General features: G+C 39.5%; 2 protein-coding genes and 1 long non-coding RNA gene across 10 annotated transcripts in view; 1 reads left to right on the forward strand and 2 right to left on the reverse strand.

The window, feature by feature from the left end:
- Positions 1 to 12,348, reverse strand: part of spast (spastin) — a 48,046-nt gene extending 35,698 nt beyond the window's left edge. For 2 of the 8 annotated variants that reach the window (XM_062974669.1, XM_062974655.1), the window contains exons 1-3: positions 11,692 to 12,345; positions 5,767 to 5,850; positions 3,090 to 3,173 (exon numbers count right to left, since the gene is read on the reverse strand). In XM_062974669.1, coding sequence (XP_062830739.1) covers positions 3,090 to 3,173; positions 5,767 to 5,850; positions 11,692 to 12,142 — 619 coding nt within the window. In that variant the 5' untranslated portion in view covers positions 12,143 to 12,345. Of the gene's footprint in view, positions 1 to 3,089; positions 3,174 to 5,766; positions 5,854 to 11,691 lie in introns of all 8 variants that reach the window. The other 6 variants (XM_062974667.1, XM_062974651.1, XM_062974676.1 and 3 more) reach the window with 4 other exon arrangements.
- A 2,134-nt stretch (positions 12,349 to 14,482) lies between these two features.
- dpy30 (dpy-30 histone methyltransferase complex regulatory subunit) lies at positions 14,483 to 20,200 on the forward strand. Its single transcript, XM_003215937.4, has 5 exons — positions 14,483 to 14,654; positions 16,482 to 16,548; positions 16,634 to 16,681; positions 18,170 to 18,312; positions 19,970 to 20,200. Exons 2-5 carry the CDS (start codon positions 16,513 to 16,515, stop codon positions 20,040 to 20,042), a joined length of 300 nt encoding a protein of 99 aa, XP_003215985.1. The 5' UTR covers positions 14,483 to 14,654; positions 16,482 to 16,512; the 3' UTR covers positions 20,043 to 20,200.
- On the reverse strand, positions 18,213 to 19,973 carry LOC134297375 (uncharacterized). Its single transcript, XR_010004097.1, has 2 exons — positions 19,754 to 19,973; positions 18,213 to 18,982 (listed from the first exon to the last, which is right to left on the reverse strand). It is a non-coding gene; the product is annotated as an uncharacterized LOC134297375 (long non-coding RNA).
- Positions 20,201 to 21,717: the final 1,517 nt, after the last annotated feature.

A 21,717-nucleotide genomic window follows, 5' to 3' on the forward strand; every position in this document is an offset into this window, starting at 1 on the left:
CTGGGTTATCTGAGTCTACACTGCCATATAATCCAGTTCAAAGCAGATAACCTGCATTTTATATGGCAATACAGAAAGGGCCGAAGGGTATATTTTAGTGTATATTGTAGTGGTGTACTTCAGAGGGATGCATATATCTCACCAAAGGGCAGCTGCACTTTGGAATTAATGCAGTTTGACTCCAATTTCATTGCCATGGCTCAATGCTATGAAACCCTGGGAATTGTAGTTTTATAAGGTCTTTAAACCTTCTCTGCCAAATAGTTTAGATGCCTCACCGAACTATAACTCCCAGGATTCCATAGCATTGAGCCGTGGCAGTGAAAGTGGAGTCAAACTATGTTAATTCCACGGTGCCTCACTTCTTCCAATGGAGAAATAAAGATACAAGTGCCAGTTAAGTCCAGTGGATTTCTTTATTCATACCAGGGGTCCCCAAACTTTTTAAACAGGGGGCCAGTTCACGATCCTTCGGACCGTTGGAGGGCCAGACTATAGTTGGCCACCGAGCAATAATAAATAAATATATAAATAAATAATAATAACAATAACAATAAAAAAGAGGGTTGGAAGACACCCTTTGGGCCATTGAGTCCAATCCCCTTCTGCTTTGTGCATCGAAAGCACAAGCAAAGCACCCCTGACAGATGACCACCCAGCGTCAATGTGAAGAAGAAGAAGAAGAAGAAGAAGAAGAAAGAGGTTTGGAAGAGACCCCTTGGGCCATTTAGTCCAACCCCCTTCTGCCTGTGTGCACCAAAAGCACAAGCAAAGCATCCCTGATAGATGGCCACCCAGCCTCAATAATAATAATAATAATAATAATAATAATAATAATAATAATAATAATAATAATAATAATAGGATTGGAAGAGACCCCTTGGGCCATTTAGTTCAACCCCCTTCTGCCTGTGTGCACCAAAAGCACAAGCAAAGCATCCCTGATAGATGGCCACCCAGCCTCAATAATAACAATAATAATAATAATAATAATAATAATAATAATAATAATAATAATAATAGGATTGGAAGAGACCCCTTGGGCCATTTAGTCCAACTACCTTCTGCCTCTGTGCACCAAAAGCACAAGCAAAGCATCCCTGATAGATGGCCACCCAGCCTCAATATTAATAATAATAATAATAATAATAATAATAATAATAATAATAATGGTTGTAAGAGAAGAAGAGACCCCTTGGGTTACTTAGCCCAACCCCCTTCTGCCCTTGTGCCGTGGGGCTGGATAAATGGCTTCGATGGGCCGCATCCGGCCCCCGGGCCTTAGTTTGGGGACCCCTGATTCATACCATATGGAGAGGGGCAGATTTCTCGCCCTTTTCATGATATTGTTTAAACTTCCACTCTATGTCTAATTTTTGTTTTGTGTAAGGTAAAGGTAAAGGTTTCCCCTGACGTTAAGTCCAGTCATGTCTGACTCTGGGGGTTGGTGCTCATCTCCATTTCTAAGCCAAAGAGCCAGTGTTGTCCGTAGACACCTCCAAGGTCATGTGGCCAGCATGACTGCATGGAGCACTGTTACCTTCCCGCCGGAAGTGGTACCTATTGATCTACTCACATTGGCATGTTTTCGAACTACTAGGTTGGCAAAAGCTGGAGCTAACAGCGGGCGCTCATTTCGCTCCCGGGATTTGAACCTGGGACCTTTCGGTCTGCAAGTTCAGCAGCTCAGTGCTTTAACACACTTCGCTACCGGGGCTCCTTTTTGTTTTGTGTACTTTATGGAAATATGTTTCCATATGTATATTTTACGGAGTGTTTTTAAATTATTATGTGTTCTAGCAATGTTGTCAACCGTCTTGAGCGGGTAAGAAATAAAATTATCATTATCATTATTGAGTTGCTGTGCATTTTCTGGGCTGTCTGGCCATGCTCCAGAAGCATTCTCTCCTGACATTTCACCCACATCTATGGCAGGCATCCTCAGAGGTTGTGAGGTTGAGGCAAGTGTGAATGTTGCAGTTGGCCACCTTGATTAGCATTGAATGTCCCTCACATATTCATAGCTGGCTGCTTCCTGCCTGAGGGAATCTTTGTTGGGTGGTGTTAGCTGGCCCTGATTGTTTCATGTCTGGAATTCCCCTGTTTTTGAGTGTTCTTTTTTTACTGTCCTGATTTTATTTATTTATTTATTTATTTCCCATACTTGTGTCCCGCCCTTCTCACCCTGAAGAGGACTCAGGGTAGCCTCACAACTGCCAACAATTCGATATCCGATTGTTTTGGGGGGGGGGGGCGCCAAAATTCTGTTCGCTTACACTTGAAAATTACCTTGGGCCGGCCCTGATTACAGCCTATCACTAGCACCTCACACTACTGGAATAAATAATGTGGACTCAGAAAGAAAAGGCTTTATTATGCCTTTTCTCCATTCTCACAAATGCAAAATGATCTTCCAAAGTTTATGCTGTGTAAACTTTGTTATTCAAGCAAAAGAGGGAAGAAATATGACCCAATAGCATCAAAGAATCATGTGGGTTTAATATTAAACTCAAGTTAGCTTATCTGTTACAATACCACCTAGTTTTGGTTTGCAAGTTAATTTGGGTTGCAACTTGTGGTCTCTTTGTTTTAACACTTCTAAATTTGATGCTAGTATTCAAACCTTGCTCATCCATGAGGTCACTATGTATTTTAGAAACACATATAGTTTTAAATGAAATCCTAAGCAGATCCCAAGACAGATAAACACTCTGTTCCGTAATTTCTTACTTTTCATCAACATGCCTAATTTGTAAGTAGATTTTTAAAAAGTTTTTTAAAACTATAAAAAGCCAATTGCTTTTCTTATGCTTTCCACTACTGAATTATAACCCTTACACCATTCTCCACTAATTGTATTCCCACCTGGCAAATCTTTGAGCTGAAATTTTCACAATTTATTCTTACAGCTCTCAGTAGATACATTGTGCAGGTAAAATTAATTCTAATATGATCTTTTATAAAAGTATGTTTTTAATCTTTCAAAGTATCTAGTTCCTCTCTAATATAAATAAAAGATTCTGAAAAACAGCAAATGCATTGTGTAACTGTAAATTCTAGTCTTCTAAAACAACAATATTAAGTAGTACCTAACAGTTGCAAACGGTCCTTGGCCATTGCCAAATTTGTCATCATTTTAGACTGGAGACGGCGAGCTCGTTCATAATGATCTCCTTAAAAAGAAAGTTAAATATTCAGGTATAGTTACAACAGAAATATTGGTTCTACAACCTACTATGGGAATGTGAACAAAGTATGCAAATTACATTATGAAATGCAAACATATGTAGAAGTTACTGACACAACAAAAAGTTTCCATGATGTTTATAGGCTTACCTAACATTACAAGTCTATACATGCTTTTCTCTTTAAATACAGTTACGCACACTAAAAAAGATGCAAATGAACACAGTAACAGCACATAGAGTGTTGTTACTAAACCAATAATTGGTCAGCTCTTTATTTATATTTTGCATATTACATTTAAAGCATTAATAACAAAATTATTACTCTTTTTGAAAAATGATAATAAATCTTTAATTCAAACTAATGGTAAAATCCTAAATATGTTTTAAAGTCCAATTTATCTCAATGAAAAGAGTGAAGGCTCTACTTATCAGAAAACAATAGTATTTCAAAGTGACTATATTTGACTGGATAAAGTAATTAATTTTTAAAATCTAGTAAAATCCATAAAGAAATTATTTTTTAAAATCTAGTAAGATAACAAACATTAATTTATCAGTAATCTTTTATGAAATTTTAATGGCTTTGTTCATTGATCATGCCTTTGGTGCCTTTTGGCAACATAATTCCATATATGTTTAAAAACTTGAGCAAAAGAACTCACTGTATCTTACCCACTCACACTAATCAAAAAGAACATATATCTTCATCAGATAAAACTAATAAGATATATATGAAACATACAGACTTATTATCCACTCAAGTTAAAAATTTAAATTACTGGTCATTACATCAAACTAGAAAGCATCACGGACACATACGTCTAATACCAAGGATAATATTTTGTATTTCCTGAACACTTGTATTTTGTTCTTTTGAAGAGAGAAAAGACAACACACACAATGAAGCCTCAGTGCAATTAGTGAAAAAATACCTGTACACTGCATAGCATATCTCGCACGCTTCATTTCTTATGCCTGAGCTTCAACGTGAAGCCCTACATATACACAGCATGCAGACTATTAACAAGCAAGTTCTCTTACACATAGGCTGTTTTATGGTTGCTAGACCTAAAATATGTTATACAGGAGAATGCAATAACATTGCAATATTTCAAGCAGCTCCTATCATGATAATAAAAAACAAAAATGGAAATCCTGCGGCTTTTCAGATATTTTTAGAATTTGGGTTCCATGAAGCTTGAATATTGCTCAGGCTAATTGATGCTGATAGGAACTGTAGTTACATGTACAATGCCATATATTTCCCAAATGTTATGTAAATCATGGTTTATGGCATGCTGGAAAATATGAAGCACTTCAGATGTTTTCAGGCTACACTTCTCATCAGCCCTCTATAGCAGTGTTTCTCAAACTCTGCTCCTCCAGGTGTTTTGGACTTCAGCTCACATAAATCATAGCCAGCTTACCAGCTGTTAGGAATTGTGGGAGCTGAAGTTCAAAACATCTAGAGGAGCAGGGTTGAGAAATTCTGCTCAATAGCATGGTCAAATGAGAGGGTACTAAGAATTTAACATTTGTGAAACTGCAAAATGTTCACCTGTGCTCTAGAATCTGGATGCTGTTCAAAATTATGGTCACCTAGTCAATCAGTGAAATATTTATGTGACTCACTTCACAAATCAACTTCATTCAAAAGACAGAAACAGAATCTGTTTTGGATCCAGTGTGCCAATCAAATATCCAATATTTTAATAGGATGAAAGAGAAGCAATTCAATATAATTTAAATGATAGCTCAATCTTCACTGAAAGATGAACAAATACTTCTAGGCTTACTCTCCCTTGTCAGGGGAAAAGTAGGATTTTAAATGAACAAATAAATGAATAAATGCATAAATAAAAAGCTTCTCAGACTCTTAAATTAGCAGTGTGTTTCCACAGCAATCTATAAGTAGGCAACAGGAGACAAGAAAGCTTCACATCGTAATTTCAACACATCAAACTTCTGGTATACAGGAAGAAAAACATGCTAGGCCTACTTTTTGCATACTACTTCAAAGGAACTTGAAGTGCACATCGAAGTACAGTAGAGTCTCACTTATCCAACATAAACGGGCCGGCAGAATGTTGGATAAGCGAATATGTTGGATAATAAGGAGGCATTAAGAAAAAGCGTATTAAACATCAAATTAGGTTATGATTTTACAAATGAAGCACCAAAACATCATGTTAGACAACAAATTTGGCAGAAAAAGTAGTTCAATATGCAGTACTGCTATGTAGTAATTACTGTATTTATGAATTTAGCACCAAAATATCACGATATATTGAAAACATTGACTACAAAAATGCGTTGAATAATCCAGAACGTTGGATAAGCGAGTGTTGGATAAGTGAGACTCTACTGTAGTTTCAAATAATATTTACTTGACCCATGGCAAAATATAACAATGGGACAGATAAGAAAGTTATATTTAATACATTATTTGATTTAATTATAAAAGAAAATTTAATTTTAATACTACTGCAGTTAGATAGTTGTACTCAATTATTCTATTTTCCTATCTAGCTATTTATCAATGCGTGTTTGTTAAATTCCACTCACAAAGTCAGCTTACCTTGACCTGTAACTAGTATTGCAATTCCTTTCTCCAGTTCTTCAATCCCCTTTTTGTACCATACAACAGCTTGTTCCTTCTGTCCTACTGGAAAAAAAGTTTGTCTTATTATTTTGGTTATAGGGAAACAAAGCATTCAAGCTCCATACATACATAGTTCAATACCCATGCAAGTGTAATGCAGGATACAAACTCTGAAAGTCATTAGTCAGAGTCCTTCTAGGTACCCACACAACAAAAAGGGCTTGTGGAAGCACAGTATCTCTATAGTACTTTATTATTTTAAGTTAGGATTTTTTTCTCTTAATATCACAAGGTATTTGCAGGAAACCAAGCTACAAAGATATGCAGCCCATACAGGAGCAGAATACCAGATCTTCTACCCAGATGTTCATAGGTCAACCTCAACTTGGGTCATGCACTTGGTAAGATATATCAAATAAAACACATAGAGGAAATAGCTCCAGATAGATCATTACAACTAGCAGCTAAAGGCACCTGCATCAAAGAAAAAATGTAATTAAGCAGGGCAATCACATATACATACTTTCCCAAGTAATGAGTCAGATTCTCAACTGAGCAAGTCATAATACTTGATCTTCATATGAGACATGTAACTATATGCTACGAGAGGTGCGGGTGGGATTGATCAAGTCAAAAGCTGAGAGATCCTGTCCACAAACTTCCCAACATATGTATACTAGGAGTGTGCAATCAAGAAAAAAATGTTTCAATACTCATTACTAAATTAGGGGGGAGGGGAATAGTTTCTAAAGTGTTTCTAAAATTTTGTAAGAGTCCGTATTGTAACTATTATGACGTAAAATAATTTGTGTTACTTTTTCGTTATGTAATTGTACAAGTGGGGAAACTTTCAGGCTCCTTTCTTCCTCAACTTTAGAGCTATCGATGTTGTGGTTTGTGAAGAATCTGATGCTTCAGAGGATGAAGAAGGGGATTTTGTGGGGTCTCAGGAGGGGGTTTGGGGAGATGGACGGTGGCATGGAGAGATGTGTTAGTGAATCTCCTGGTAGTTCTTAGGATGTTAGAGAAAGCGAAATCTGTTCCCATGAAAATCTGCCAGAGTTTACTCCTGAGAGGAATCTGGAGGAGTGTGAGTTTTTCCCTAGGTCAGAGTGGCTGCAGTTACCTCAGAGTCATTTTATTATTATATTATTATTATTATTATTATTATTATTATTATTATCATCATCATGATCATTAGGTTGCTATGAACCATGAAAATGAACAAAACCAGGTTCCCAGCATTACAAAACTTTATAACCAAGACAGTAAATAAAGAAGAACACTCTGAAAACGGGGGAATACCAGATAGGAAATAACTAGAGCCAGCTAACACCTCCCAACAAAGGATACCCCCAGGGAGGAAACAACCATGCTTTGAAGCTGAAAGCCCATTCAATGCTAATCAAGGTGACTAATTACAACATTCATACAAAAACCCACTTGGAACCACACCACAGCAATGCGTGGCCGGGCATAGCTAGTTTTATTTATACCCCGCTTTATCTCTCCCAAAGGGGACTCAAAGTGGCTTGACATAAAATCATTAGTATACAATTTAAAATATACAAATATGCCAACAGTAAAACAGAATTAAACACACAGCACTAAAAATGCAATTAAAATCAATAAAAAACATTCAAAGTTTAAAACCACAGCATTTACTTTATGATTAGCAAATAACAAGCTCTTTTGTAGAAAGGTAATCTGTTCTGATCCAGTCCAACCTATTAATTCAAAATCTACAATGCGGCAATAATTTTATTCAGACCAACTATAATGTCTCAAAAGCTAGCAAAATTGCAGTTCCTAATCAACAAAAAAGCCTAAAAGTTAAGCCAAATCTTGTCAAATGCCTGCAGTTTAAACTCAGCATCAAAAGGGAGAATGTAGATTCAGCCAATTAGTTACAGTAGAGACTCACTTATCCAACGTTCTGGATTATCCAACGCATTTTTGTAGTCAATCTTTTCAAAACATAGTGATATTTTGGTGCTAAATTCGTAAACACAGTAATTACTACATAGCATTACTGCGTATTGAACTACTTTTTCTGTCAAATTTGTTGTATAACATGATGTTTTGGTGCTTAATTTGTAAAATCATAACCTAATTTGATGTTTAATAGGCTTTTCCTTAATGCCTCCTTATTATCTAACATATTCGCTTATCCAACATTCTGCCGGCCCATTTATGTTGGATGAGACTCTACTGTACTTCCATCTGTTAACTGCTATCATAACAAATGCCTTAAGAACACTGGTAAGTTCCCAGCAATTACCGTAACCTTGCTGAAATAGATATGCCATTAAAAACATATGCAATCTTTGTTCCAAAACCATAACATCCAGAAGGCTGAAATTATTCACTAGACATTGCAACTAACAAGATGCAACTTGTCCTTCTAAGTATGCTTTCATGTTCTCACAAAAGACTAGCAAGTCCTGCTTGAGTAAGTACCAAAACTGCGATCCTGGATAGTTGTGCCTCCATCATTTTACAAGTATCCAATATTCTAGGTATTGCAAGCAAAAGAAATAATTCAATATCTCAGAAAATCAAGTATAGCATGCAGCACAGACAAGATAAGAAAGCAAGGGAAGTCTGTGAGATGAAATCTCAATCCCAAAAGTACAAGCTGACAGCTGAGAACAAAGGATAGCATACAAAGTCTCTTTCAGCTTCACAGTGAAGGCAGTGAAGCAATCCTTAAAGGGACCCCGCCCACAAGGTCTTCATGTCACAAGCCCTACCACAAATAACGGATACTTGGTATTTCTGTGACAGCAGGAATACACCACCAATCCTTTCATTCTGGGAGATATTTAAATTATCCAAACCTCCATTCATTCTAGCCATCTGTAACAATAACTACAATAGTGGTACAGGATGAGCTTCTTGCTGAAATCTTGGATTTTTTATTATTTTGGAATACCTGCATTTGCATATATGTACACAAGATATCCTGGAGACAGGACATAAATCTAAACATAAAATTCATTTTTGTTTCATGTCTAATGTCAGATAAGGCCTCAAGGCTCATATAGCCACAGTTATGTTGCTCTGAATTGTTTAGTCTATGTTTTAATGTTAGGATAACCTCAGTGGCCAGAGGTGTAAAGTTTTTAAATTGACAATGATGCATATGTTTTTATGCTTATTTATATTATTGTAATTTGGGTTTATACAATGTGTGTTTTATTGTTCATATGCTGGGTTGTGGGATGAGGGGTTTTGTATTATGTATCTGTTGCGATTTTATGTACCCCACTTTGAGTCCCATTTGTGGAGAAAAGCGGGAGCAATTTTAGGCCATTTCTGAATAATTTTGTGCATGAAACAACGAACTATCAAAAAGCAAAGTTGTCACTAAATCAGCCACGCACATGAACAATTTTGGATTTCTGGATAAGGGATGATCAGCCTGTTTGTACACTGGATGACCCACAAGCATCTGCACTATAGAATCAATGCAGTTTGATACCACGTTAACTGTTGGGGCTCAATGCTATGGAAGCATGTGACTTGTAGTTTTACAAAGTCTTTAGCCTTCTTTGCCAAAGAGTGTTGGTGCCTGATCAAACTACAACTCCTACAAACACATAGCATTGAGCCATGTGGTGTCAGACTACATTAATTCTGCAGTGTAGATCAGGCCTGGGTAAACTTCGGCCCTCAGTTTAAATGGCTAAGGAGGAAAGGAAAGGGCCTGAAGCTGTTAGGAATTGTGGGAATTGAAGTCCAAAACGCCTGGAAGGTGTTGAAGATAGCAACCTTCTCAAGCCTCCTCTAGTTAATGTTTTGTCTGTTTATAATGTGTCAGTTTAGTTCCTGAATGTCTTCTTCGGTTTGCAGCTTTCTTTGCTCTATGTACTTGAGGCAGTGGTAGGTTTTGCAGACCATGTGACTGGTTCAGTGACTATTTAAAATGCAGTTTAAAAGGATGACAGTTGAGGCTTGAATCTGTTTGAGTACAGAAGCCAGTGTTAGAAGTTAGTTGAGGCTTGAGTTCTTTGAAAGTAGACTGTTATAAAGGAAAGCTGTACAGAGCAATATAGTTTTGAAGAGACTGTTAAAGACTATAAGTTAAAGATACAAGCTTAAATGTTTTAATGTTTAACCTGACAAGAAATGTACCTCTATATTTAAATCCACGAAGTTGTGAGTAAAAAAAACATGTTATTAAAGTAGTCTACTTGAATCTTTGTCTGCTGAGAGCATCGAATATAAACAAGATATTTACATGCCCAGTGATCTTCCATTACCCAATAAACCAGTGGTTCTCAACCTGTGGGTCCCCAGATATTTTGGCCTTCAACTCCCAGAAATACTAACAGCTGGTAACCTGGCTGGAATTTCTGGGAGTTGCAATAAACTAAAGGAACACTCCTGAAACTCTACTACCCAATAGGTTGTGATCCTAACAGGTCATAATCCAATAGTCCAGTGGTTCTCAACCTGGGGTCCCTAGATATTTTTGGCCTACAACTCCCAGAAATCCCTGCCAGTTTACCAGCTGTTAGGATTTCTGGGAGTTGAAGGCTAAAAACATCTGGGGACCCGAGGTTGAGAACCACTGCAATAGTGCAATGAAGTTTGTCTATGCCTAGTATAGATGCATTCTTACAAAGGGGAGGTGAATGGAGAACGCCATTGAAAGCCCAAAATACAGCTCGTGTGATTCTCACAGCATGATCTCACTGCATTCATTCTACGGTGTCGATGCAGTTTGTGTTGGATAAACTAACAATCTTGTCATGCATGTTAGAATGGTTAAACCCCCTTGCATGTTGCCTGTCTAGAATCACTAGAGTGCTTGTCAGGTTTATGGCCCCCATAAACCTTTGCATGTGGGTTGTGGGTTAAATGCCTTTTTAAAGAGAAATTACCTAAGTCAAATGGCTTGATCCTGCTTCAGCTAAGTGGCTGAGGTCTCCCATATATTAACATTTGCATAATAATTTTAACAGTTTGAGGCTCTGCTGGCTGCCAATCAGTTTCCAGTCCCAATTCAAGGTGCAGGTGATCCCCTATAAAGTCCTAAATGGCTCAGGAACTGCTTATCTTCATGAACGCATCTTCCCCTATGAACCCACATGGGCTCGAAGATCTGCTGGAGAGGCCCTCCTCTCGATCCCACCTCCATCTCAAGCGCGGTTGTTGGGGACGAGAGAGAAGGCCTTCTCGATGGGGGCCCCCAGGCTATGGAACTCCCTCCCAAAGGAGATTAGATTAGCTCCCACCCTGGATTCCTTCCAGAAGAATCTGAAAACGTGTTCACAGGTGCCTCCTCATCACTGATAATTAATTGTCCATGTGCTTTACCTAGACCTTGGCCATTCCATGCATTTTATTACATTTAGTCGCTCCCATCCCTAGCCACTGAAGAATATACACTTTCAGGTTTCCTTTCCCCTTAAAATGGCCCATGTCCTATGGTGCTTGACTACAGATTGGGATTACTGTTTATGTTTTAAATTACTTTAATTTTTATAAGATGTGTTATTATATTGTGATTTTATTGTGTTATTATTTTTATCCATGTACTGTAATGCGGTTTTGGGCTTGTCTCAGTGTATGCCACCCTGAGTCCTTCGGGAGATGGAGCAGGGTATAAATAAAGTTTTATTATTATTATTATTAAAGACTAAACAAAACAGGGGCTGGGACTCAAGCGAAGCTGCATCCCATTCATGCTGTGGAAGCACCTGCCAGGAAAAACACCTGTCAAGATAACAGGGACCGATAACAGAAAAGCCTTTTCCCCGCAGAGGCGGCAGACAGGAGGGGTTGCGTCTACATCGTACAAGGGATGCAGCTGGACAGCGCTGTAAACCTTGTAGACCTGTCCTTCCTCCCCGGGGCCTACCCCACGCCGCCTCCTCCTCACCCCTAACTTACCGGCCTCGTCTTCGTCGATGCGCAGCGCCGTGGAGATGCACTCGAAGGCGCGCTTGTGGCAGGCCCGGACCGCCTCGGGCGCGTCTCCCGCGGGCGTCCTGCCGGCGGCGGGGCTGCCTTTGGCGGCGGCCATGAGGGCTCCGCCGCGGGAGAAGCGCTCGCAGAGCCAGGCGAAGAGCAGCCCCAGCTGGAAGGCCAGGAAGCGGAGCAGCGCGAAGGCGGCGAAGAGCGGGTAGGAGAAGTAGAAGAGGTTCCGCTTGTGAGGCGAAGGCGAGAGGGGCGGAGGCGAGGGAGAGGGAGCCACCGCCGCTGCCTGTGCCTGCCGAGGGAGCCGCGGGGAGGGAGCCGGCCCGGCCGCGGGAGAAGGCGGGCGGGAGGAGACCCCGGCGCGAGTCGGGGAGCGGGAGGCGGCCAAGCCTGTCTTCTTCCCTCTCCCGCCCGGAGAATTCATTCACCACCGCCGTGGCCGCCATAACCCTCTGCCGGGGACTGACCACCACCAGCGGCGCGGGCCCGCCATCGGCCTAGGCTACGCCCCTTGCGTTCAGCCCCCCTTCAACCCGAGGCGTGCGCGCGCACAACCTCGCTTCCTGAATAAGAAAGCGCCGTAACGGTTGTTCGCCTTTAGAGCCGGCACGAGCGCTATTGTTCCTCTGCGCCTGCGCAAACCGGCCGAGGCGACAATAGGGGGCGGGGTCGACACACAACAAAAAGAGAGATAGAGAGGGCGAGAGGAGGGAGCCGACCAATCCCGTCAAGGAATTCGAGAAACAGCTGTTAGTCCGTGAAAGAGGCAGCTGTAGAATGCATAAGGGAGGGCCCACTCCTCTTTGTGTGCGCGGAAGCGACGCACTCTGGGTAATGTAGTCATTCAGTAAGAGAACGAACCCGCTGCGAAAGGGAACATATCTCCCTCTAAGATCCACCTCGGAGACCAAGATCATCGGGGAGGCTGTGTTCTCGGTCCCACGCCCTCCTCGCAAGCGCGACTGGTGGGGACGAGGGACAGGGCCTTCTCAACCTAAAAACTTGGCTCTTTAGCCAAACTATCCAATAGATATAGAGCCCAAAAGGTTCAAATTGGAGACCCATTGGTTTTCTCACTGAAAGCACTTTATATGACTGGTTGTTGTTCATTTTATGTCTATAATTACCATAACATTTTATTGATGTGTATTTTAGGGTTTATTAATTTGTTATGTATTGATGATGTGAATTATGTTTTCTTTTGATGTTGATGTATCTGTATTTATTGCACCGTATGTATTTTTTCATTATGAGTGCTTTGTAAGCTCCCCTTTAGGGAGATGGTGGCGTGGTAGAAAATAAAATTTATTATTATTATTATTAGTGGTGCCCCCTCACCTGTGGAACTCCCTCCCTAATGAAATCAGGTCACCCCCCTCCCTCCTGACCTTCAGGTAAAAACTTAAGACGTAACTGTGGGACCAAGCTTTCGAGCAATAATTGAAGCAGTGCAATAATGAGAATGAATTAATCTGATTGACAAACAGGCAGGCCTTAGACTATGACTTGAATTTGTGTGATTTTAATTGATGTTTAATAATGTTTTGATTGCTTGAATTGTAATTGTAATTGTTTATTTTTGGAGCTATATGTTGTTGGCATCAAATTGTTGCCTGTTGTAAGGCCACCCCGAGCCCCCTTCGGGGTGAGAAGGGCAGGGTACAAATGTGGGAAATAAAATAAATACATATTATCTGCAGTATTCAGTGTGATCAATTAATTCATCATGGAGGCTATAGATTCTGACTTCGTAAAAAAAGAAGTAAAATCTACTTTTGTATAGAAAAAATATACACAGGTAAGTAAGGAATTTTTCAAGGTTTGTTTCAGAAGGCAACTTGAAGACATTTAAATCCATTTACATTCAATTAAAGGATGCAGATTCCCTCTTGCTGAATACCCTTGGTGAATACCCTCTTGTGCAGGCATGAGCAAACTTCGGCCCTCCAGGTGTTTTGGACTTCAACTCCCACAGTTCCTAATGGCCTCAGGCCCCTTCCTTTTCCCCTGTAGGGGAGGGGGGAGGAAGGGGCCTGAGGCTGTTAGGAATTATGGGAGTTGAAGTCCAAAACACCTGGAGGGCGAAAGTTTGTCTATGCCTGCTCTTGCAGAATACCCTTTGTTTTACAGCTTGGCTTACTGGTCTGGAGCCCTCGGTGGTGCAGCGGATTAAACCGCTGAGCTGCTGAACTTGCTGACCGAAAGGTCAGGGGTTCGAATGTGAGGAGCAGAATGAGCTCCCGCTGTTAGCCCCAGCTTCTGCCAACCTAGCCATGCTTGCCACATGACCTTGGAGGTGTCTACGTACAATGCCAGCTCTTCGGCTTAGAAATGGAGATGAGCACCAACCCCCAGAGTAGGACACGAATGGACTTAATGGCAGGGGGAAATATTTCACTGGTTTTATTGTATGCAGAAACTTATCTCCACCTGCCTATATTTTGGATATAGAAAGAGACCATTCACGGCAGAATTGCAGCAGTCTGGCACCACTTTAACTGTCCTGGTTCCATCCTATGGAGTCCTGGGATTTGTAGTTTGTATAGGAAGGAACAGAAAGGAAGGGGGAAAGAAGGAAAGACTAAATACTTCACAAAACTCCAAGACTCAGATTCTCATAGCACTGATCCATGGGCGATAGTTTGGTGTCAAGATTCTAAAACTTTGCAGCGTGTTTACAGAAAATCCCAATGCCCTCCCTCTCCCTTTCCGGAAAAAAACAAGCCAGCACTCATTATCGCGCAGGCGCAGCAAGATCTCCGTCACTCCGGACGTTGAATTACGACAGTCTCTCTCTTTTACGGCACAAGGCTTCACGGCAACCGAGGCTGCTATCTGGCAGGGCGTTTGTTTCGCTTGTTGCTCCGCGACGGTCGCTTGCTCGTTGTGTTTGACTCCGGGGAGTTGAGGGACTCGAGAGCGGGTCTAGAGGAAAGGTAGGCCGCTGGGCGCCGGTTCTGGGGGCGGGGTGGGTGAGGCCCATCGGCCCATTCCTTCCCAGCTTGAATGCGACCGCCCCACTTTCATGAGGTTTAAGGTGTAAAACTGTACAGTATAAAATGAATGCCGTTCGACACCACGTTAACCATTCAATACAATGCAACCCTGAGGGCTGTGGTTTTACAAGGCCCTCTCTGGCCAAAGATGCTGGAGCCTCACCAAATTACCACTCCCAGAATTCCGTAGCATTGAGCTATGGCAGTTAAAGCGTTGTCCAACTGCACTAATTTTACACTGTAGATGCACCCTTAGAAAGGGAGATGAATGAAAAAGGGAGACGAATTGAAAGCTGAGCAGGGAAATAGTTTACCTTTTTGGGCTTTGGAGCAAGGGAAGCCTTGCCTCTGCTTATGTACTTGTCTGTCTTTGTCAATTGTACAAAGACATTGAATGTTCATCATATATGTACCTGTAATCCTCTGAGTCCCCTTGGGGAGATAGAACAGAATATAAATAAAGTGTTATATTATTATCTCTTCATTGCAGTGTAATAATGAATGGAACTTTTCTTAGGATACATAGACAAGGCTGCAGCCCACTTCCTTGGGAGTAAGACCTGTTGAAATAAAAGCTTCCCTAAAATAAGTTTGAAAGAGTTTCTAACAAGAACTTTACAACATTGTGTCTCCATGAATGTCTCTGCTGTTTTGCAAGATAATATCTTTTATATATATACAGTAGAGAGTCTCACTTATCCAAGCTAAACGGGCTGGCAGAAGCTTGGATAAGCGAATATCTTGGATAATAAGGAGGGATTAAGGAAAAGCCCATTAAACATCAAATTAGGTTATGATTTTACAAATTAAGCACCAAAACATCATGTTATACAACAAATTTGACAGAAAAAGTAGTTCAGTACGCAGTAATGTTATGTTGTAATTACTGTATTTACGAATTTAGCACCAAAATATCACGATATATTGAAAACATTGACTACAAAAATGGCTTGGATAATCCAGAAGCTTGGATAAGCGAAGCTTGGATAAGTGAGACTCTACTGTGTATATAACAGTTGATGACCAGCACCAAAAAATGTACCAGTGTCAGAACACAAGCATATACATTTAGGTATTAAGAAACACTGTCCAAAGTTAAAACCCAGTTTTGAATATGATAGTTAAAAAGGTATTAAACATTTATGTGCTAAGATGACAATGGTAAATACTGAAATAAATATTAAAACCTTCTAAGACTGTGCATCTTGCACCAACAAGCTATTGCTGCAGCACAAAAGCTAGGGTGTTGGTCAGCCAATAGATAATCAACATAGAACCTTACGTTTCTCCCTGGTAAATTTTATAAAATTGGATTTATAAAATGTTTCCAAAGGTCTCTGTAAAAAGAGCCGTGCAGCAAAACGTGCTCCACAATTTCCACTGCCTCAGCCTCATCTATAATATACAGTACAGCTTCTCAGAAATGATTTCTCAGGGGGATAGGGTGGGATTGAAGTAAAAAAATTTTTGGCAGGAATTCCTTGAGATCTGAAAAATTATTTCAAAGGTTCCTTCCAGGTAAAAAGGTTAGTTTAAAGGATGAGTGTGAATTGTTAAACAATTTTGTCATCTTCCTAAGGAAAACTGAATTCTAGTTTTTTCTTTGAAATTATGTAATTGTCAAGAATTCATTTAATAAGAACATTTGAAGTCATTTTATTTCCACAGTTCATAACATTTGGGATATTAGATATATTTTACATGTCAGCCTTCTAAACCACATTGCAGTATAATTGGCAATATGTTTTGATTGTTTTTCCTTCCAAGACTACTTTACCTTTGCTGAAGTCTACACATCATGGACACCGAACAGCCTATGGAGGCCCAGCCACAGGTAATGCTATATATTATATATATGCTCCTAGTTTTATTGTTTTCAATATTTGGGTTTCACTTTAAAATCCTCTGTTGTTTAATAGGTTCCTGAAAACCCTCATGCAGAGTATGGTCTAACAGAGAATGTAGAGGTAAGAATTAGTTCTTAAAATTATTTTGGCACTGCCCTGCATAATTTCCCTCAGTATCTCATGCTGCTTAGTACTTGGATGGAAGGCCACCAATGGATCCCAGGTGCTGTGGACTATATTTGGCAGGAGGAAACTAGCAAAACCACCTCTTGAGTATTCTTTGCCTTAAAAACCCTATGAAATTCATGGGGTTGCCATATGTTGAAAGGGAAAATGAAAGTATGTGTACACACACATAATGGAAATATGTGTAGTGTGAGGGGAAGTATATTGATTTATGATAGGCTGCTATTCTGTCCATGTTTTCTAGCATTTGTTGTGGGAAAAAGTATGAAATAGTGTTAAATAAGCTGGGATCCTGTGTTGAGAAGGCAGAACATAATGTACCGCATGCACAGTTCCATGTCCTGCCCACTGGTGGATTTAAGACTGCAAGGGGACCCTACTGTGACTGCTCACTGATGGTGCAGTGGAGGGAGAGGTAATAGAGGAAGCATTTCAGATCATGAATAAGCAGCTGTGTCATATCAAAAGATGGAAAGAAGCATGGATTCAGTGCATCTTCCTTTTCCTTGCTATGGGAACTTAGAACAGCCTCATCCTCATCATCTGAATTGCCTCCCTCTCTTCTTCACCAGTAAGCAACAACAGTAGTGCTCCTGGGGTTAGGCTGCTGTTGGGAGAAGGTTCTGGCTGAAACACAAAGGCTTAACCATCTCCTTGTGCTCCATCCAAAAGTGCACATGTGTCATTAAGAGTAAACCACCTAATGAATGTTAGAGTTTTGTTTCAGCTGTTCTTAAAAATAAAAGTGCGATTATGCAGACATGAGCTTACAGTGTTATATCATATACAAAAATATAGATACATGGGCTTACAGTGCTGTACAAAATTATAGAAATTTAGACAAGTTATTTATGGAGATTATTTGAAATTTTTGGGCTTTTGGATGCAAAACAACTTTGAATTCACTATTCAAAGAACTAAATATTCCACATAAAAATCCATGGTATGAATCTGTAAAGGAGAGCCATGCAGTGACACACTCTAAATATTTTATTTAGTGTTCATTTGCACTGTGGAATTAATGCACTCTTTCACCACTTTAACTGCCATGGTGCCATACTCTGGAATATGGGAGTTGTAGTTTGGTGAGGCATCAATATTGTTTGACAGAGGAGGCTATAAGCCTTGTAAAACTATAGACTCCACAACTCTATAGCATTGAGCAGCACCCATTAAAATGGTGTCAACCTCATGAATTCTACAATAAATATAAATCCACAGTGGTAAATCTTCAAGGAATGAGTAAACTTTAATTCTTGGTGCTTTGTCTGGCTTGTTACAGAACGTATACTTACTTCACTGAACTAATCACATGGATTTTTGTTCACTTTGTGGCCAGTTTAGTTCAAAAATACAGGACTTGATGTTTTTGACTATGATACTTAGGTTATTTTCATGAAGCGTATGTTTTATATTTTTAAGCGAATAGTGGAAAATGAGAAGGCAAATGCAGAGAAAACATCAAAGCAGAAAGTGGATCTTCAGGCATTGCCTACACGTGCCTACCTGGATCAGACAGTAGTGCCTATCTTACTACAAGGACTTGCGGTGCTTGCAAAGGACAGGTATGCCGGTTCTTTATAGCATTTCATTTGTAATAATCAATATGACTTATGCTTGGATAGGTTATAGAGACCTATCTCTTAAAAATTATATATGGTGGCAAATTTATCTTTGGATATATTGTTCCTAATTATACATAAAAATTCTCCTTTATATAAAACACTAACTTTCCTTGATATGCTATTTGAAGGATTTGTGGAAAGCGGAGTGAAAGAAGGTTCCTTCATATGAGCTCCTCCCCACAGTTTAAAATAATGTAGTGCATATCCAACTTTATTATTCCATTTGATTTTTCAATGATAGATGAAATTTAAAAATTAGAATTTTCCAGAGGCTTAATTCTATCTACCTGAGAGCATTTAGAATTAAACTTGTCATCAGCTTTAATTAATTAAGCACTATAACTGACTTATTAAATAGAAAAGTGAAGTCTGATTTGAAAAAACCTGAAAAACAACATTCTTTATCCTTACTTTGGTTGCATACTGTTGCTATATCACAATTTCTTCTCCTCCCTTTACTGAGAGAGTGCTGTAGGGGGGAAAGGATGGTGGTCTAATATGAAAGCTCTTAGAGCCAAGTATTCTCAGTTCACACCTTTCCTTCCTTTTGAAGTATATCCAGAAAAAGGCTAAGCAGTTTTCTCTACATTCTTCCTCCCACCTTGAGTCCCTGTGTTGGGAGAAAGGTGGGATAAAAACAAATCAAGTAAATGAATAAAAGCAGGAAAGGACTGAAATAGAAAAACTCTGTGAAAATTGAAACGCTGCTGACTGCACAACTTTGCCTAAAGGAAGTAATATCTCCTTAGAAATTCACTTTCTCCTAGTTAAAAATAATCAGATCAAATACCTTAAACAGACCAGCCATTCTTCACAATATTAAAATTTAGCCTATATAAGGATGGAAAACTATTAGCCCAGGGAAATGTGGCCGTTAGTGCCTTTCTGTCTTAGCTGCTAGCTTCCTTCTTCCAACATCCCCATTTTATATGTTTAGCAGAAAAACACGGGCTGTCAGAGGAGTAACAAATTGCTCTGTCCCTTTGTTTCTGAGTTGGCTAAACCAGGAGGAATCACAAGGAGGTTCTTCTTTTCCTTTGCAGCTGGCATGGAGGCAGAATGAGCTGCCAGCAGAGGGTCAGAGTAGCTTGTCTTTCCTCCGACAACTCCTGTGTTTCCATTCTGGCCATTGAGGAAGGGAAGCTTTTTCCTCCTTGGGCAGCAAAGAAATCAAGCAAGCTAGCAGCAGAGGGCATGGAGCATTAAAGACACAGGGTGCTATTAATGCAGAGAAAATACAGCATGCATTAATGGGGACCAGGGAGCATAAAGGATTTCAAAGAACGGCTATGGTGAGAAGTCATGGGATGCAAAGATAGAACTTGACACCACATAATGAAAGATATTAGTATTCAGGATGGTAAAAAATCAGGGCTCCCACCTGTTGCCAGCTCTGGCTTCATACAACGCCACCACTGATATAAATTCTGTCAGAAATGAGGTTCCCCTTTCTGTGAAAAAAGAGAAAGAAATATATATAAACATTATCTTTTAAAATGTAAATGCTGTCAAATAATCATATCTTGAAATAAAACACATATTGAAATAAAAACTAGTTTGTGTAAGAAATTACATCTGGTTTCTTTTTTCTTTTCAGACCACCAAATCCTATTGAATATCTGGCAGCATTTCTGCTAAAAAATAAGGCACAGTTTGAGGACCGAAATTGATTTCATCCAAAGACGACAATTTGCTTGTTCAGCATATATGCTAAATAAACATGAATCATTGATCGGTGTATAAATCCTACAGAACCAAAATTCTCATTTGCTTGTCATTCCTTGAGCCTTTTCTTGTATTATTTAATAAAGTATCTTACATTTTATAATCTTCTTTGTTTTAAGCTAGCATTCACACAGAAAATCATCCAAAGTAAAGTCAATGGAAATTCACTTAGGTAAATAGTTTATATCATTCCATGCTCACAGTCCTGTACACAGTTGCTTGAGTGTAGGTCCTTGTTTAATTTATTGTTTGATTGCCCACAACCTTCAGTTAGGCCAGTGGTTCTCAACCTGTGGGTCCCCAGGTGTTTTGGCCCACAACTCCCAGAAAAAACAGCCAGTTTACCAGCTGTTAGGATTTCTGGGAATTGAAGGCCAAAACATCTGGGAACCCACAGGTTGAGAACCACTGAGTTAGGCCTATAGGTAGGGTTGTTATGCATTATGATAGTCATCAAAACATGTCACATTAACCTTCAGCAATTTTAGCTTGTTTTAGAGAAAAATAAACAGAAGAACCTTGATTCAGGCAGTGTCAACCCAAAGAAACAAAAAAGAAAAAATCCTGTTGAATCTAATGTCAAGAGTTAGACTCAAAAGAGAGTTTGAACTTCCTATTACAGTGAAGCAATTGAGTATCTCAAAATGAGTCATGGAGCTGGAGAAGAGATATTATTTTCATCATTTCTATCCCACCCTTCTCACCCGAAGAGACTCAGGGCGGCTTACAAAACTGGCAGAATTCGATGCCAATACATAACAATACAAAAGAATAAAACATAAGCAGTTAAATACAAATTTAAAATAATACAAAATACTTGAGCCATTCATCCACAAAACCAAGCAACTCTCCGCCTGTAACTGAAGACATTTAACCAGAGCTTTCACAACTCTACCCTGGATACAGCTGCAGGCTAGTTATCCAAGAAAAGGTCTTACTCCTAAATAAGCCCTTTCTCATGAAGAGTTATTTATGTTTAGAGGTGCTTTTTAATACGGGAGCCAACCAATCATCTTTAGATACTATGACTAGATAGTAGCATAGTTTCTACCATTAAATCAAAAATGGAAATCTGGATCTTGAGATAATTGGGATGCTGTCTGTTCTGAGGCCCAGGAGCAATCTAATCTGTCTCCCAGTCTGGAAACATTTTTCAAATTGCTCAAATTGTGGTGCTTTACATCTTCTAAAGAGAATTCCTCAGAGAATAGAGGAATCCTCATCTGAACCTGGTATTTGTTGGCAGTGTCCTATACAGTCTCCTATACAGAGCTGACCTGGTTAGCTTCCAGTGTAGGATGGGATTTGATGCCTTTACTTCCTAAATTGATAACATTTTTTCAGCTGGTTAAGGCATACAAAGGACCAATTCTGAAACTGCTCTGCTGATGTAAATCTCATTAAATGTTTGTGTTTTTTTTGTTTTTTTTACCAAACATAACCTATCAGTTGAGATATGGGTATCCTTAAAGGAAATTTACTTACTTAAATGTGCTTTTGAAGCTGGAGTACCTCAAAGTATATTGACTGATCAGCTACAATAATAGATTTATTCTTTGCTTGTAAGTACAGAGACTGCCACATCCCAGCAAATAAGTAGAAAGGCTTCCATGTCATGTT

This window comes from Anolis carolinensis, chromosome 1, assembly GCF_035594765.1.
Source record: "Anolis carolinensis isolate JA03-04 chromosome 1, rAnoCar3.1.pri, whole genome shotgun sequence".
Lineage (NCBI taxonomy): Eukaryota > Metazoa > Chordata > Lepidosauria > Squamata > Dactyloidae > Anolis > Anolis carolinensis.